Here is a 17,257-nt window from a genome sequence, read left to right on the forward strand (position 1 = left end):
ACAGGTGTCTGTCTGTCCCCAGGTGGCAGAGGTGATGTGGGGAGGGCAGTGGGGCGCTCACGGGTGTCTTTCTGTGCCCTAGGTGGCAGAGGTGATGTGGGGAGGGCAGTGGGGCACTCACAGGTGTCTGTCTGTCCCCAGGTGGCAGAGGTGATGTGGGGAGGGCAGCAGAGTGCTCACAGGTGTCTGTCTGTCCCCCAGGTGGCAGAGGTGATGTGGGGAGGGCAGTGGGGCGCTCACAGGTGTCTGTCTGTCCCCCAGGTAGCAGAGGTGATGTGGGGAGGGCAGTGGGGCGCTCACAGGTGTCTGTCTGTCCCCCAGGTGGCAGAGGTGATGTGGGGAGGGCAGTGGGGTGCTCACAGGTGTCTGTCTGTCCCCCAGGTGGCAGAGGTGATGTTCCCAGCCGCGGAGGGCTCGCCGGTGGAGCTGCTGAGGCTGCGCAGCCTGGACGCCAGGGACGTGACGGTCCGGACGCTCTCTGCGCAGGGGGAGTCGCTGGACTCTGCTGCTGCTGCCATTCCACCCGACCTCCTGGTGCCTCCAACCCCCCACCCCAGAACTGCTCCCAAATCTAAGCCATTAGCAAGTGCCGGAGCCCCAGAAACCAAAGAAGAACATTTAGGCCCACATTTAAAAAGGGATGAGTCGTGGGAGCAGACTCGTTCGGTGTCCCCCGTGCACGGACACATGCTGGAGCCACCCCATTTCCACGGCCCTCTCCAGGGGAGGAGGTCGCCATCCCCCAACAGGATCCTCCCCCAGCCTCAAGGCACCCCCGTCCCCAACACCGTCGCAAAAGCCATGGCAAGAGAAGCTGCACAGAGAGTGGCAGAGAGCAACAGGGTAAAGACAAACTTCTTCCTAAGGCTGTGGTGGGCTGGCTTGCTCGTGGTGACACCTGCCATCAAGGGTTTTTTGTCGTGGGCTTTAAGGAGAGGCAGTCATTCCTGAACTCTGAAGGTCCAGAGCTTGGGGAGCAGTGTGCTGGAGTCCTGGCTTATACAGCCCAGCAGTGCCCGCTGCCATGGATGCACAGGGAATTTTGCACATTTGCCCTCCCCAGTGCTGCATTTTCACCCGTGTTTGCAGCTGCTCTTCGTTCCAGCTCCTCCTGGGGCTGCCAGCAGTGCCACCCCCTGGTTTGGCACCACCACGACCCGTGGCTGCTGCACTGACTCACTGCTTTGCCAGTTAATGTAAATCCCACATTTGGGGCTCTGGGGTCAGTACAGCTGATGTGGATGCATCCTGACAATGTGCTGTGGGTTTTCCACACAAATATGCAATATTTAAATACCCCCAGTGCCCTGGGCAGTTATTTTCTCATCACAAGCTGCTCATAACTGTCTTACTTCTTGCAAGCTGAGGTCTCACTGATTTCATATATTTTCTTGGTCCTTCATCTGGCAATCATCAGTTATGTCCAGTTTTTAGTCTCCCATTGTATCTCCAAAATAGCTCCATTAACTTTGACAGTTCACATATGTCTTAACAGCCCCAACTGTTCCTGTTTTGGGATGCATTTGATACCACGGGTAAATTGAGCCAGCTTTTGAAAACCTGAATAATTCTGGATCATGAGGTCTGATAAATACATAAGTATGCATCTGTATAGATCTTCCTTTTGTTTGTAAATAGAGAAGACTGGAATGTAATAGGGGAAGAAGGCAGGTGGTTTCTTTGGCTCTATGAGGTGAAAGTTCAGTTCCCTAAGATCTAGGGAAAGAGAACAGAAATCCTTTTTCTGGTTTGGAAGATTGCTGACCCATCATGTGCTCTGAAGCACGTTTGATTACGTTGGTTTAGGTGTTGCTTGAAATGTTCTATTCAGGAATCTGGACAGAAGCTTATAGATGAATTAATTCTAAATCAAATCAGAATCTGGTGGGGATATTTGTCATGTTTAGTCCCCTGTGGTACAAATTCTTCCCTCACTGTAAGCACTGCAGAGGGAGCTGTGTGCCTGCCCTGCCCTGCCCTGCCCTGCCCTGCCCTGCCCTGCCCTGCCCAGCCCTGCCCAGCCCTGCCCAGCCCTGCCCGGCCCTGCCCAGCCCTGCCCAGCCCTGCCCAGCCCTGCCCAGCCCTGCCCAGCCCGCTGGTGGCTGAGGAGCAGGGAATTGCTGAGGCCAGGAAGGGCAGAGCAGAGCAGAGCCCACGGCCTCATTCTGGGGGTTCTTTAGTGGCCTGACCGCCCAGCAGCCCTGGCCAGGGGAGAGGGAAGTCTGTGCTGGCAGCCTCGGGCTGCAGAGCACTGAGAGTTCTGCTGGTGGTCGGGGAGGAGAGCTGGCAGCTCAGAATGATAAACGCAGAGAATCAGGTGATTGTTCAAGGGTGAGGGTAATAAAACAGGCAAAAACTACTTGAAAAGCTCCTCGAGCTTCCAGGCAGGGCACGCTGCCAGTGCTGCACCCCGTGAGCCCTCTCGGGTGTGTGTGAGTGCCCCGGGCAGGGGTCTCTGTGCCAGCCCTGCCCTGTGCTCTGTGCCAGCCCTGCCCTGTGCTCTGTGCCCCGGGCAGGGGTCTCTGTGACAGCCCTGCCCTGTGCTCTGTGCCCCGGGCAGGGGGCTCTGTGCCAGCCCTGCCGTGTGCTCTGTGCCCCGGGCAGGGGGCTCTGTGCCAGCCCTGCCCTGTGCTCTGTGCCCCGGGCAGGGGGCTCTGTGCCATCCCTGCCCTGTGCTCTGTGCCAGCCCTGCCCTGTGCTCTGTGCCAGCCCTGCCCTGTGCTCTGTGCCCCGCAGATGGAGAGGAGGAGCATCTTCAGCGACAGGAGCAGCGCCACGCCCTACTCCGACGAGGAGGAGGATGGCTACGACTCCCCCCGGGTCAAGCGAAGGGGAGCCTCCGTGGATGATTTCCTGAAAGGGTCCGAGCTCGGGAAGCAAGTGAGTAGCCCGGCTCTGGTGTTGTGTCAGGAAATGAGAGTTTGGTGGAGCCCGGCTCTGCCCAGGTCACCGCCGAGGCTGTGGCAGTGTGGGGGACACGAGGCTGAGCCGTGCCAGGGGATGCTCCTGGGGCTGGGAGCTCACAGCTTGGCACGGGGGTCTCCTGGGCACCCTCCCTGCCAGGCACTGGGTACGGAGCAAACGAAGATGGCAAAGAACTGAGAAAATGTGGCTGGACTGTCCTGTTTGGGTCCTGGGCCTTTTCTGTGTGGGGGGTCACTGCTGCATGTGAGCAGCTGCTGTGGGGAGGATTCCTGTGAGCCACACACGGCCTGGAACCCCCTAAGGACAGGGCACAAACACGGGACAGGGAACGAGCACGGGACAGGGAACGAGCACGGGACAGGGCGTGAACACAGGACAGGGCACAAACACGGGACAGGGCACAAGCACGGGACAGGGAACGAGCACGGGACAGGGAACAAGCACGGGACAGGGCACAAACACGGGACAGGGCACAAACACGGGACAGGGCACAAGCACGGGACAGGGCACAAACATGGGACAGGGAACGAGCACGGGACAGGGCACAAACACGGGACAGGGCACAAACACGGGACAGGGCTGGCTCCAAGCAGTGCAACCGCTGCTGCCAGGAGAGTTTTGCACAACTGCACAGCTCTTGGTCTGATCCCACTGCAAACAAATATGAAATGATTCATTACATTAGTTTCAAGAGAGATGTAAATTCTGGAAAAGAGGTGTTTTCTTATGTCTTGGTATAATTTAAAAAACTTTAGTCGCAGACCTGACCTCCTGTGCTGAGGGTCTGCAATGGTGGTGACATGCTGCAAGAATGAAATGCTGATCCCTTCTAAATTATAATGTGATGTAACAAGCAGCTGCAAAGAACAGATGATATCTGAATTATCCTAAGGCTTTTACAATTTGGTCAGCAAGTCCACTGATGCATGAAGGACCTCTTTAATCAGGGGAATCTAATCAAGACTGAAACCACATTTGAGGCTGTGAATGGAGATATCATTTTTTTGGAATTTTCTGGGATTGAGGTTGGATTTCTTGAATTACAATCATAAATGGGCAAAACAGAATTTGCACAGGGTGTCCCCTGGAGCAGAGCCCGAGGCTGGGGGTGTCCCGAGGGAGTCCCAGGATGCCATCCCGGCAGGAAAGGCTGGGCTTAGCCAGGATTGCCAGCCTGAGCTGCACTGAGGGCTCTCCTCACTTCCCCAGGCTCACTACTGCCACGGGGATGAGTACCACACGGAGAGCAGCCGGGGCTCGGACCTGTCAGACATCCTGGAGGAGGATGAGGAGGAGCTGTACTCGGAGATGCAGCTGGAGGAGGGCGGCCGGCGGCGCCTCAGCCTCACCTCGCACGGCGCGCTCAAGGTGAGGGGCAGCACCCCGGGGCTCCCCAGGGCCTCCCCGGGCAGGGCAGGGCAGAAAAGCTCCCTCTGTCCTGGAGAGAGAGACCTGGGCTGCTTTAATGCATTTATTACCTTCTCTTTTTTTCGGTATTGGATAGATAAACTTTTAACTAACCAGCTATTTTCCTACATGTGGCTGTTGCAGTTGCAATTTCTGTTGTGCATCTGGGGACCTTCCCCTTGTCTCTCTGAGGATATACTGCATGTGCTGCCCCAAAAATGAGTTCTTTCTGAGCAAGGAGATTTGTAAAAACTTACAAAACAACTGATGTTTTTCCTGTGTGAGTGATTTGCCCACGTATCCAGTGCTAGTCCCATCCCTTGCACAGGCCAAAGCGTTCCTGTGAGAAGGGGGCTTGTGTCAGAGCTTGTCTCAGCTCTGCTTGAGCTGTGCTTTATCAGAACTCCCTGTGCTCTGAATATCAGGGGATCACCAGAGAGGGAAATACATTCCAGAAATATTGCTGTAACACAGGAATGTTCATCATGAGAGACAACTTGAGTGTAACACCTAAAGCACATGCAGAGCACTGAACACGCCCAATACTGAATATATATTTGCCATACTATGTTTGTACATGTCAATTGTATTTGCTTCTTTCTGTGCGTAGTAATTACACAAACTGTGTCTCCTTAGAATGCACAAACCCTCAGATTCTTTCTTTCCAGTAGACTCTTGTTTAGCTAACATCAGTACTATTTTCTCGTGCATACAAGAATTCTGACCATTCTTATGACTGCCTCCATGTGCTGTAGATTCAGTCCTTTTGTTCTGATACTGTCTGCAGTGAGACAGGTGCTTTTTCAAAAGAAGAAATTATCAGTGTTTCTGTTGCTGCATCAACATAAAGGCTGACAGCAAAATCCTTCTGTGTGCTCCTTCTAGTCCCTTCCCCTGGCAAAAAGAGCAATCCCCAGACTGTTCTTGTTCTTTATGCATCACAAGGTGTATTTACTTCTTGGATTTAAATCAGTATTATCAGGGTTGATATTGAGAAAGTTCCAGAACTTTAACTGCAAACTTAGGGTTTGCAGGCTTCTCTTGATGTAGTCTATCAAAGCTGTGATGGTTCATGCTTACTGCTCTTTTTTCCACTTCTGTGGCACTTTATCTCAGGTTTCACCACTGTTACACACATTCTAAAAACGAAGGGGAGTATGTGAAACAGGCTAAGGTAACTTAGAAAGTTCCCTCTGCCTGGAAGGGGACAAAATCTCACTGTAAATCTCACTGGTCCAAGCCTCAGCCAGGCTTGGAGTGCTGAGAGAGAGATGTTGCTGGAATCTCCAGGATGATCTGTCGTTATTTATGGGAGCTGCCGAGCCCAGAGGTGCCCCTGATCTGGGCATTAAGCTCAGGGAGAGATGATCTCTGGGATGCAGGTCAAGAAATCAATAAATCCTGGCAGGGAGGGCCAGCCCCTGCTCACTGCTCCTTCCCTCTGCCCAGAGCCAGCCGAGACACCCGGGAGTCCCTGTCAGAGCACCCTGTGTTCTGTGTTCTGTGGGAATGGAAAACTGCACAGTGTGTCTGGCATGGCCAGAGTGCTTCTTTTGCCCAGGCTGGGGTAGTTTTTATCTGTTCTGGCATAAAGAGAGACTTCATTTCTGCTCATGGGCTGAATTTCAAACCCTGGTTTTATGCAGCAGGTACAAGACCACGTGAGAGATTTGATGGCAGTGCAGACCAGGTGACCTCAGAGAGCAGCCTGAGTCCCAGGGGGCTTTAAAAAATGGTTTTTAGAATTTCAGGAAGGAAACCAGAACTCCTGTAAGGATGGCTGTGGAATAGCTGTGCTGGAGATAGGGACTGCTTGTGTAAGGAGCTCTAGGAGATGCAAAGCAAGGAAGCTGGGGCAGAGCTGTCCTTGTCAGATGTGGGCTCTGGTTGCAGAGAGGATCAATGGCAGTTTGGAAGGGGTTTTACTGCCATTCTCATCCACCCTGCTGGAACCTGTGCGTGGCTGTCACTGCTCTGTTTCGAATGCACGAGTTTATTCTTGCTGAGTCCTTTGTACCGACCTCTCATGTTGGATCTAGCACCCAGCAACTTCTTAATCACATCTTTATTTTTCACAGATCCTCATTCAAAGCATGACATCCTTTTCACTATATAAGCTGCATGTCTTACGTTTGCCATTGCTCTAAAACTAATTCTGTCTTTATTTTTCTTTTCTCCCTTTTCCCTCCCATTTTATTTTTGTCACACACTCTTTGTTCCCTGTCTGGTTTTTAACATTACATAATCTTAAGGAGTACCATAAGAATAAGACCACTGAAGGCCCCTTTGTGGAGCAGCCTGACTTTCCCCAGCAGATCCACCACAGTAAAAGGCTTTTCAGTATTCCAGAAGTGGCTGAAGAGGACGGTGACCACTGTGAAGCGCTGTCCAAGCAGGGTTTAGGTACGGCCTGTAGAAGGAGCCCCCGGGTATCCGCAGGCTCCCGGGCACGCAGGGCCGGCGGCCCCCGGCCCCCGGGCGGGCACGGCTCGGCCCCGGGCGGGCACGGCTCGGCCCCGGGGCGCCGGGAGCCCGGCCCGGGCCCGCGGGGATGCGGCGGGCGCCGGCAGCAGCAGCCCCTGTCCCGGAGCCCCGACAGCGGCCTGGACTGCGGCAGCGAGGAGGAGGAGCCGCGCTTCGGCCTCGCACACACCTGGGGCGGCGAGGAGGGGCCCCGGCACAGGCGAAGACACAGCTGGGGCAGTGAGGAAGAGGAGCCCTGGCACAGAGTCAGACACAGCTGGGGCAGTGAGGAAGAGGAGCCCTGGCACAGAGTCAGACACAGCTGGGGCAGTGAGGAAGAGGAGCCCTGGCACAGGCGAAGACACACGTGGGGCAGTGAGGAAGAGGAGCCCCGATTTGGGATCAGACACAGCTGGGGCAGTGAGGAAGAGGAGCCCCGATTTGGGGTCAGACACAGCTGGGGCAGTGAGGAAGAGGAGCCCCGGCACAGGGACAGACCCCGGTGGAGCAGTGAGGAAGAGGAGCCCCGATTTGGGGTCAGACACAGTTGGGGCAGTGAGGAAGAGGAGCCCCGGCACAGGGACAGACCCCGGTGGGGCAGTGAGGAAGAGGAGCAGCCCCGGCACAAGGGCAGAACCCCATGGGACAGTGAGGAAGAGCAGCCCCGGCACAGGGACAGACACACCTGGGGCGGTGAGGAAGAGGAGCAGCCCCGGCACAGGTGCAGACCCGCACGGGGCGGTGAGGAAGAGGAGCAGCCCCGGGCCGGCCCCGCGGCGCTGCCCGCAGAGCCCCGCGCCTGCCGGGGCCGCCCGCGGCCGCTGCTGGGCCGCAGGAGAACCCTGACCCGGCAGAGCAGCATCGAGGAGGACTTCGGGGAGCTGTGCCCCGGGGAGCCCGGCGCCGAGAGGAAGGCTGAGGCTCGGCGGGAGCGTTTGTGTAACGGGGCGCTGCAGGGCGGCTGGAAGAGCGACCCCAAGGGCGGCCCCAGGGGCCCCGCGCAGCCGCCCCGCAGAGATGCAGAGGCCGCTCCGGTGTGTGAAGTATCTTCCTTCTAACACCTGCTTGCCAAATCAGTCCGTTTTCTTTGTTCTCTTTAATTTTTGTTCCTTTTTGTTGTTATTGTTATTTTTTCATTTTTTTCCCAAATTGATTTTTAAAGTCCATCCTTTGGACGCATCTGCTACATTGTATCCCATTGGGCTTTTTTCTTCCCCATTCATTTTTGTTTATTACTCTGCATTTTCCTTTATGGTCCTCTTTTGTGCCATGCTGAAATCAGATTAATTTGCTTTGCCATGATTTTCCCCCAGAACAAATGACAATAATGGCTGCTTTTATTAAAGGACAACTGAATCTAAATTTTAATTAAGGGTTAGCTGAACTATAATTTTTCCAAAAGACTGCTTTATTTTGCTCATCTAAATGTTGCTTTCTTTAAAAAAAGCTGCATTTTTAACTGGAGAAATATTTCATTTTTTTTTTAATTTTATTATTGTCAAGGAATTCATTTCATCATGTTGTTTTTATTCATCTCATTCCCAGAACTTTCAGGATATGCTCTTTATCATGGAACATCTCAAGACAAGAGTCAAGACTCTCCCTCAGTGTGACAGTGACCCAGATTTGTGGAGTCACAGCTTCATCATTTTCATTTTCTGCCTTCTCTCTGCGCTGCCACTTCTCTGCCGTCCTTTTTAGCCCATCTCTTCTTGCCTTTGAAGTTGCAGACTGCATCTCTGCAGGAGGATGCAGGCACAGAGCTGCTTCCAGAGGGGGCCAGGGCCATGCACATCTCCAAGGACGCTCTGCAGGACCTTCCTGTGTTTGTATTTGTGCCCGTTAATGTCCAGAGGAGCCTGCAGGTGTGAGGGATGAGCAGGGCCGGTTCTTCCCCTCTGCCTGCACCAGCCCAGGGTGCAAACTCCATCCTGACAGAGATCAGCTGCTCCCCGAGCTCCCAGCTCAGCTGAGACGATGCCCACAGGCGCTCCCAGCAGTGGTGCCAGGCTGTGCCACTGCCAGTGCTGCAGGGTGGCTCTGGAGAGCTCTGGGGCAGCCCCCTGGCAGTGTGAGCACAGGGCAGAGCCAGCTGTGCCCGCCTGGAGAGTCCTCATCCTCCTGCCTCTGCCAGCCAAGGCCACCCTAGGGACCGTGCCAGGGCCACGGGACTGCCCTGCCCGCCCTGCTCACAGGAGGGACCTGAGACACTGCCAGGGCTGCCCTGCTCACAGGAGGGACCTCAGACCCTGCACAGCTCTCGGGCTGTCCCTGCCACTCTTCAGGACACACAAACGCCACCTTAGCAGCAACAACAAAGGCAAAAGAATATTTCCAAAATTATTCTTTTCTTTTCTTTTTGTTCTGGTGTGTGACTGCTGGTTACAAAACTCTGCCATGAATCAAGGAACCATTTTTTTTTTCTTTTGCAGGTTTGCCAGGCAGCAGCACTCACTTTTCAGCTAACCTTTCAGTTAAAAACTAAGTTTAGTTGCCTTTAGAGCTTGCGCTTCCACTCGTGGTTGAGCCGGTCGGTGTCCAGCCGTGTGAGCCGCTGCGGGCTGGGTGCAGGCTGACAGGGCTGCTCTGTTTGTTCTGTTTGCAGCTCCTGGGGAACCCGGGCCGGGCGGAGCAGGCGGCGCGCAGGAGCTCCCAGGGCAGCGCGGCCCCACAGCGAGCGCGGCCCCCGCCGGGCCCCGCCAGCGGTGAGTGCCACGCTGGGAGCTGGAGCACGGGGAGCAGAGCTGGCTGGAACCCCGAGCCCTTAACCACAGGGAAACCTTAACCACAGGGAAACCTTAACCACAGGGAAACCCTTAACCACAGGGAAACCCTTAACCACAGGGAAACCGTTCACCACAGGGAAACCCTTCACACTTAACCACAGGGAAACCCTTAAACACCGGGAAACCCTTACCCTTAACCACAGGGAAACCCTTCGCCCTTCACCACAGGGACACCCAGCCTGGGGGTCCGGGCTGCGCGGGTTCCCGGGGCTGGGGGCAGCTCTGCTGCGGGGCTGCCCAGGCTGCGAGCGGCAGCGCTGGCGGGAGCCTCTCCTGCAGTCTGTGCCTGCTCGAGGTGCTGGAGCTGCCTCCAGCCTGGGCACAGCTGGATCTCACCTGGGGGAAATCTGCTGGTGGGTTACCCTGTGGTCAGGGGAGGCAGTGAGGCCCTCCAGGCCCCCTCCAGCCACTCCACTCATCACCATCGTTGTGTGTTCATCTGCCTTTCTCTTGACTACTTTTTTTCATCAATTTGTGGCAAACTCTTGCCAACCTAACAGAAATGGCTTTCCTGTGTCAGTCTGGTGCAGGAGATCAGCCCAACTTCCAGGGCAGGTGTTTAAAGCTTTTTTTAAAAAATAGCAACTTGCTAATCAAAAAACCCCAAACCCCACCAAGCCTTATAGGGCATGCAGTGAGGTTTGAGGTTTTTCACTGAAATGCCAAACGTGTTTCAAATACTAACTGGGATAGCTGGGTGATGAGGCCGACTCCCATTGCTGAATTGTTCTTTTCTGGATTTGCTTCCACAGATGGCTACGACCATCTTTCCCCAGATATTTATGAGGAATCTGAGACAGATCCGGGCACAGAGGATCTTTCCACTCGAATATTTGTTGCACTTTTTGACTACGATCCCCTGACGATGTCCCCGAACCCCGACGCTGCCGAGGAGGAGCTGCCGTTTAAGGAGGGACAGATCATCAAGGTGAGATCTGAGAACAAAGGAAAAAAGAGACATTTTACAAACAGGGTCTCCTCTGTACTCGGGGAAAGCCCCCTGAGTGATCAGAATCCACGGGTGTTTCCTTCAGAGGTTCAGGCTGTAAATCGCACTGGACCTGCTAATTAATATTGTTATCATTTTAATGATAATTAATATCATTTTAAATATAGTGCCATAATAATTCCATAAACATCAAGTAAACCTGTGGCTCAGCACAGGGAGAAACTGGTGGCTTTTAATGCATTTTTTGTAATAAAATGTCCAGATTCTGCTTATGTATCTGAAGTCACAGTTCAAATAAATATAACAATTCCAGTTTTATAACCTAAGTCAGAGTGGTCCAAAACTAATAAAATTCCACATCTGGCCTGCAGTTGTCGTCTATGCTTTAGTAACCCTCAGCCTGCACTAAAATTCCTAAATGCTAAAGCCTTTTTGACCCATATTACCATTCCTTGAATGTCAGGTTTATGGGGACAAAGATGCTGATGGATTTTACCGTGGAGAAACCTGTGCAAGAATTGGCCTTATCCCGTGTAACATGGTCTCTGAGATCCAGGCAGATGATGAGGAGATGATGGATCAGCTCCTTAAGCAAGGCTTCCTTCCTTTGAACACTCCGATTGAGAAAATCGGTGAGAGAAAGTGCAGACATTTCACTTGGGGCTCTGGGCTGCATCCCCTTCACCTCTTGTTTTTGTGCAGCTGCAGCCACATTTTGCATTTTCCTGCCCCAGGGAATACCCTCTGTGCCAGTGTCTGGATGGCTTTACACAGCTCATATTTATACAGCTTTATACAACTAATATTAAATCTTAGTTCATCATTTGCTGCAAATGGGGACCTGTAGCTTCACCACCCCACTTACCACTTCCTATTTGGGTTTAAAAACAAAAAAAAGAAGTGGGTTTTGTCTCCTGAAATATTTCTGGGCACGGAACAGGATCCCTGATCCCTGAGCTGTGGAGTCTGCTGAGCACAGGGAGCTGCGGATCCTGTGCCTTGCAATAAAGAGAGACAGAGCCGTGTTAATTACTATTTAATAATTGCTAATTATTATTTATGAGCCGTGTGTGGCTGCACGTCTTTGTGAGTGGCTCTGGCCACTGTGGCTTTGTGCTGCTGTGCTGGAGCAGAGCTGGGAGCAGGACGTGGGCAGCAGCAGGGCCTGGGGAACACGGGGAATAATGGGGAATAACTTTGGGAGTAACTAACTGGGAATAACTGGGAATAACTTTGTAGAACATTTTGGGAGCACTTTGGGAATACTCTGGGAATAGTTTGGGAGCACTTTGGGAGCACTTTGAGGATAACTTTGGGAGCACTTTGGGAATAACTTTGGGAATAACTTTGGGAGCACTTTGGGAATAACTTTGGGGATCACTTTGGGAGCACTTTGGGAATAACTTTGTAGAACACTTTGGGAGCACTTTGGGAACACTTTGGGAGCACTCTGGGAGCCCTCTGGGATCCCTCTGGGCTGACCCTGCTCCCCTGTGCCGCAGAGCGCGGCCGGCGCGGCCGGCAGCAGCCGCTGACCACCCGCAGGATGGTCGCCCTCTACGACTACGACCCCCGGGAGAGCTCCCCCAACGTGGATGTGGAGGTAGGGCCAGAGCTGAGCCCGCTCTCCTTTGTCCTTCAAAATGTGCTTTGGGTTTGCTTTCAGCTGGTGGATTGTAGAGTGCTCTGGAATTTTCTAAAGGAGAAAGTGAATTTTGAAATATGTGGGACTCAGTGCTTTAGAACCAGCCAGGGTTGTTTTCTGATTCTTACTGAACCAAATCTTTTTCTAAATTATGGTGTTCCAAAGTAGTTTGGCCAACAAATTAAATAAATTGTGCTGCTCTATTGCAGAGATTTTGTTTCTTCTCTGTGCCATGACCAGAGGAAATTAATATTAATTTAAAACCCCCTCCCTAATTACATTTAAGCCACAGACAATTAGAAAGATCCCAGAGCACTGTGTGCTGCTCAGAGTGGGGCTGCCCACTGTGAAGGTTCTGTTGAAGAGGATCAGGACAGTTCAGTGCAGTTGTGCTTCAGGGGTTTGTGGTGTCCAGGGTCCCTCCCAGCCCTGAGGCTGTGCTCAGCAGCTCTCTGAGCTGTGCTGCGCTCACACAGAGCCGTGTCCCACCCCTGAGCTCTTCCCTCTCCACCAGCACTGACTCAGGGCCCTTTGAAGCTGTGCAGATCAAAGCTCCAAAGCCTGTCCAGGCTGTCCAAGGCCTGAACGTGTTGGCTCTTGGCCACAGGGAGCCCTGTGGGTGTCCACACACCCTGGGAGAGGTGCCAGCTTTAGCAAGCTGAGGAAAAAAAACAAGATAAAAATAAAAGGCGGTTTGGCTGTCACAGATCAGTTTGGTTTCAACTGTGTCTCAACATGAAGGAGTGGGGAGAAATCCTGATGGATTTGCTATGAATAAAGAGGAGGTGGGTCTTTGCCTAAGAGCTCCCTGTCCCTCTCCTTCGCTGCAGGCCGAGCTGACCTTCTGCACTGGGGACATCATCACTGTCTTTGGTGAGATCGATGAAGATGGATTCTACTACGTAAGTTGGGTCTGCTGGGTCCCTCCAAACCGCTCCCGGCTTCAGCAGCACCAGTGAAACACCAGCCTGGGGAGGGGATGTGGAATGTGTGAGCTCTCAGCGTCCCCAGGGACCAGAGATGGGAATTTCCTCTTCCCCGGTAGCTTGGAAATAGGCAATATAATATTATTATATTATATTTTATATATATATATATATATACACATTTGTGTATATATATATATATACAAAAAATATTTCCCTGCCTCCCTGGGAAGGTGCATGTGATGAAATGAAAGCGTTCACTGAAGGTTCCCTCTGCTGGCAGGGTGAGCTCAACGGACAGAAGGGGCTGGTTCCTTCCAACTTCCTTGAAGAAGTGCCTGACGATGTTGAAGTCTTTCTCTCCGACGCGCCCGCGCGCTACGTCCACGACACCCCCATGCGATCGAAGGCCAAAAGGGTAAGCAGCCACTGAGAAACACTTGAATTTTCATTTTCCATTTCATTCTGTCCCATGTATAATTTAGACATTACTTTTACCATTACTTTTAAATTCATTTGCCCATTTAAAATTATCATTCTTCATATAAAATAAAACATGAGGAGAAATGACTTTAGCCTTCGCTAGCTCGTTACATTTGTAAATGGAGAAACTAAATTGACTGTTTGATTGCAGTCATTACAGTGCCAGCCATTATAATCTGAATTTAAGCCGCTCTTTCCTGGTGATAGTTATTTCCCAAAGCTTCTAAATTGCTCTTACTAAAAAAGTTATTGTGCACGAAAGACTGGTACCAGTGTTCCTCTAAATACAAACTGTAACTGCAGCTGGTGGACTGACAGTGGTCCTCTCTTCATCCCTCCTGTTCCAACTGGTGACAATTAATTGCTCAGAGAGTTCTCTTCTATGAAAGAATTAATTATGTTTAGAGTATCTCATTTTTGGTTTTGTTTCATCACTGCAATACTTTTATATATTATATATTTTATATATATTTTTATTTCTTTGCTCATCTGCTTGGAAACAGAAGAAGAGTGTTCATTTCACACCTTAATAAGGCAATGTAGCCTTCACGTAAGTGAGCAACTGAAGATACCAATAGAGATTTCAATTAAAGCTACCTGGCTATCTAATGCAAGTCTTGAAACTTAATTGTGGGGGAAAGAAAAGAAATATGTCTCCAAACCCCTTGGCCACGGAAGAACAGGCTGTAAGCCTTTACCTAGTGCTGTCAGCTCCTTTCTTGGGAGACAAATCCTTTAAACAGGAGCCCTCCAAAACCACCCCACCTCCCTCTGCGAAGGTCAGCGTTTGGAACATATTTCTTCCCGAGCTCAATGTTTATGTTTACATAGAGAGGAGAGTTTGATGTCTAACTGCCCTACAAAGAAAGCTGCATATTGCATTGCTAGCCAAGCTGGGATGTAAAAATTCCAAGCTCCTGTGTCAAGAGAAAAGCACAACAGCTCCGGCCCTTGCAGAGCAGCAGTGACGCTGTGGTAGTTTACAAGGGGATAGTTGGTTCTGAAACTCACTACACTCAAACACAGCTACTTAAATTGTCTGCCTTAAAATGTGTTTTCCACAATCAATTATGCCCCAGTTTGCCTGAGACCAACTATTCAACACTTCTGAAAACAGTCCCTTGCTGTGGTACAATTTACTCGGATTTTTCCTAGCGAGTTACATTTGCAATATTAGCAACTGTTTGGTTTACCAATGCAATAGAAGTCTTGACCTGAAACATGCAGCTCACTGAATGAATGCATTAGACTCGGTATCTGGTATCTTCAGGTGTACGTTGGGGTGCTTTACCAAGTTGTTTTGTTTTCTGGTTTTGGTTTTTTTTTTTCATTAGAATTAGACCTTGATTTAAAATCAAAGTAGGCTTGAAGCCCCTTTGCTTAACTCACTGTTGCACAACAATTGCTGATGTTTAACTTGAACTCCAAGCCAGCATGGATTCTACTATACAATATCATCTGAATTGATAGTAACCATTTTGCCAGCTGGGCACTGTAGTTAGGATAGGCTGAGTATTTGTAATTTCAGCATTTTCATCCAAGTGCTTTTGATAACTGAAAAAAAAAAAAGCTGTTCAAAATATTTAGGAATGCTGTCATCCAACAACCTCATAGCTGCAGCATACACATCGAGCACTCAGGGCCTTTAAGCTTTCTTTGATTGCAATTAAGGTTCATTTTAGCTTTTTCTTTTTCCTTTTTTTTTTTTTTTAAGCCAGTGTGCCATCTTCTCTAATCTGTACATAAAGTTTGCTAGCCAATTTTAAAGAAAAGGCATTTAAAGGACATAAAAAAGTAAGTGATCATGTAGCATTTTAAGCAATTTCTTCTCAAAAGAGTTTGGCTTCTATAGATTGCTAATCTGTAGTAATTAATGTTTGTTTTTCTTAAATTTATAGCTAAAAGTATCTCTCTCCATTTTGGTACTATCAGAGTACTGAAATGAAAAATCAAAGCCAGTTTTGTGGCTTTTGTGGCCAGAATTCTGGCAAAGCAAGCGTATCCAACTTTCCCTTTAAAAAGGTGTAACCAAAATTGGGCTCAATTGGTGGGTTTTCTATTCCTATATTTTTTCTCTAAATTGATGTGTTTTCCATAAGCCCACGCAGTATTTTAAGCCAGAGAGAAGGAAGAAACCAGCCCTTTGTTTAAGTGGGTAATGGGACAGGTGATGTTGCCAAGTTTCTTGCTGCTGATGGCTTTGAAGCTTTCAAAGATTGAATAAATGATAACAATGTACCTACTAGGTTCCTCCTGAGAATACAGGTACACCCCGGAGAGCACCATCCCCCACTGCTCATCTCCACCCCGGGTCACCTCCGTCACCCCTGATGGGCTCTGGTAGTCCCGGGAGAGGCAGGGAAATGTCCTCGAAAAAGAAAAAGGGGCTGCTTTCCAAAGGCAAGAAACTGCTGAAAAAGCTGGGTGCAGTGAAATGAGTCATGTGCTCCTGGACAACTTGTAAAGCTTCCAGTCTGTGTACTTCTTTTTTTTTTATTTAAGTCGAAACTAGGGCTTTCATGACTATGCAGTACTTTACCAGACCTTGGCATTCTTAACTCTGACATCAATAGAATCATGTGAATTGCTTAATCAAAACAGCAAGAAAAAAAGGGAAGTGGATTTGCTGTTGTGAAAACATTCTTTAAAAAGAAAAAAAAAGTTGTGGGATTAAGACCAGAAGAACATGGTTTTATTTGAAGTCAACACCTGCAACTCCATTGGAAAAACCTCAGCCTTTAAGCACGAGGTGGGGGAGAAAACTCTCTTCACTGATTGCTAGTCAGAGAGGTCACCCCACTGCATCCAATCATTATCATTGACAAAAATGGTCTTGAAACTCCTAGTTGAATCAGCCTTGATGTTCTGCCTTATTAATGCACAATGATTTGTACTGTCTAATAAATATGCAGCGTATATTTGTATGTACTGTGATTCGGCTGTCTCCATCCTCCTCCACCCTGTGATTCCAGGTCAATTCTCTGTTCCTGACCCCTTCCATGTCTGATGAACTCCTGGGAGTGTGAAGTGCTGTGCTAAACGCTCATTTTTCAGTTTTTGCTCCCCCAGTACAAACCAGGGCCGTGCAGTGCTCTGTCATTGTCCCTCCCCTGGAATCAGGCAGTGCAGGGTACTCAGAACCAGTGCTGGGCTCACTGCTCTAAGCTGCTGGGAAATCCACCTGCACTCCAAGCCCTCAGCCCCGTTTCCCCAGCCCCAGGGGAAGAGGCGTTTCCAGAGCCTGCAGCTGAGCCAGGGGACAAACTGTGCCAGCCCGAGGCTGTGCCAGGCTCACACCACACCCGCACTATTGGCACGTCACAAAAAGCAACCCCACACACTGATGGCAGTCATTGGCTGTTACTCTTTTGTAATTCTTGTCCATTTGTAAATTGTTTTTACTGTTTATACATACTTTTCAGACTGCCTTTCTTTTTGTAATTTACGGAAGGTTTATAAATGAATGATCAAAGCTTCCCCATTGTGTCTTCAGATAACGATGTAAATTACTGTAAAATACTGTGTGCTAGATTATAACATTTAATTAAAGAAAATAACTGGCCTCCATTTGTGGTAAAGTACTGTGTGGGTGTGTGCATGTGTACAAGCGTTGTGTACTATATTTTATATAAATAAATAATTTGATATTTTGTAGAGTGCAGTATGTTTCATA

General features: G+C 50.2%; 1 protein-coding gene across 14 annotated transcripts in view; it reads left to right on the top strand.

The window, feature by feature from the left end:
- Positions 1-17,238, top strand: part of RIMBP2 (RIMS binding protein 2) — an 80,844-nt gene extending 63,606 nt beyond the window's left edge. For 4 of the 14 annotated variants that reach the window (XM_063415836.1, XM_063415838.1, XM_063415846.1 and 1 more), the window contains 10 exons: positions 382-843; positions 2,737-2,880; positions 4,135-4,293; positions 9,401-9,500; positions 10,334-10,509; positions 10,994-11,162; positions 12,033-12,133; positions 13,006-13,077; positions 13,385-13,519; positions 15,831-17,238. In XM_063415836.1, the coding sequence (XP_063271906.1) occupies positions 382-843; positions 2,737-2,880; positions 4,135-4,293; positions 9,401-9,500; positions 10,334-10,509; positions 10,994-11,162; positions 12,033-12,133; positions 13,006-13,077; positions 13,385-13,519; positions 15,831-16,022 (1,710 nt within the window). In that variant the 3' untranslated portion in view covers positions 16,023-17,238. Of the gene's footprint in view, positions 1-381; positions 844-2,736; positions 2,881-4,134; positions 4,294-6,584; positions 7,830-9,400; positions 9,501-10,333; positions 10,510-10,993; positions 11,163-12,032; positions 12,134-13,005; positions 13,078-13,384; positions 13,520-14,087; positions 14,135-15,298 lie in introns of all 14 variants that reach the window. The other 10 variants (XM_063415843.1, XM_063415849.1, XM_063415847.1 and 7 more) reach the window with 9 other exon arrangements.
- The last annotated feature ends 19 nt before the right edge of the window (positions 17,239-17,257 follow it).

Source organism: Prinia subflava, chromosome 19 (assembly GCF_021018805.1).
Source record: "Prinia subflava isolate CZ2003 ecotype Zambia chromosome 19, Cam_Psub_1.2, whole genome shotgun sequence".
NCBI lineage: Eukaryota > Metazoa > Chordata > Aves > Passeriformes > Cisticolidae > Prinia > Prinia subflava.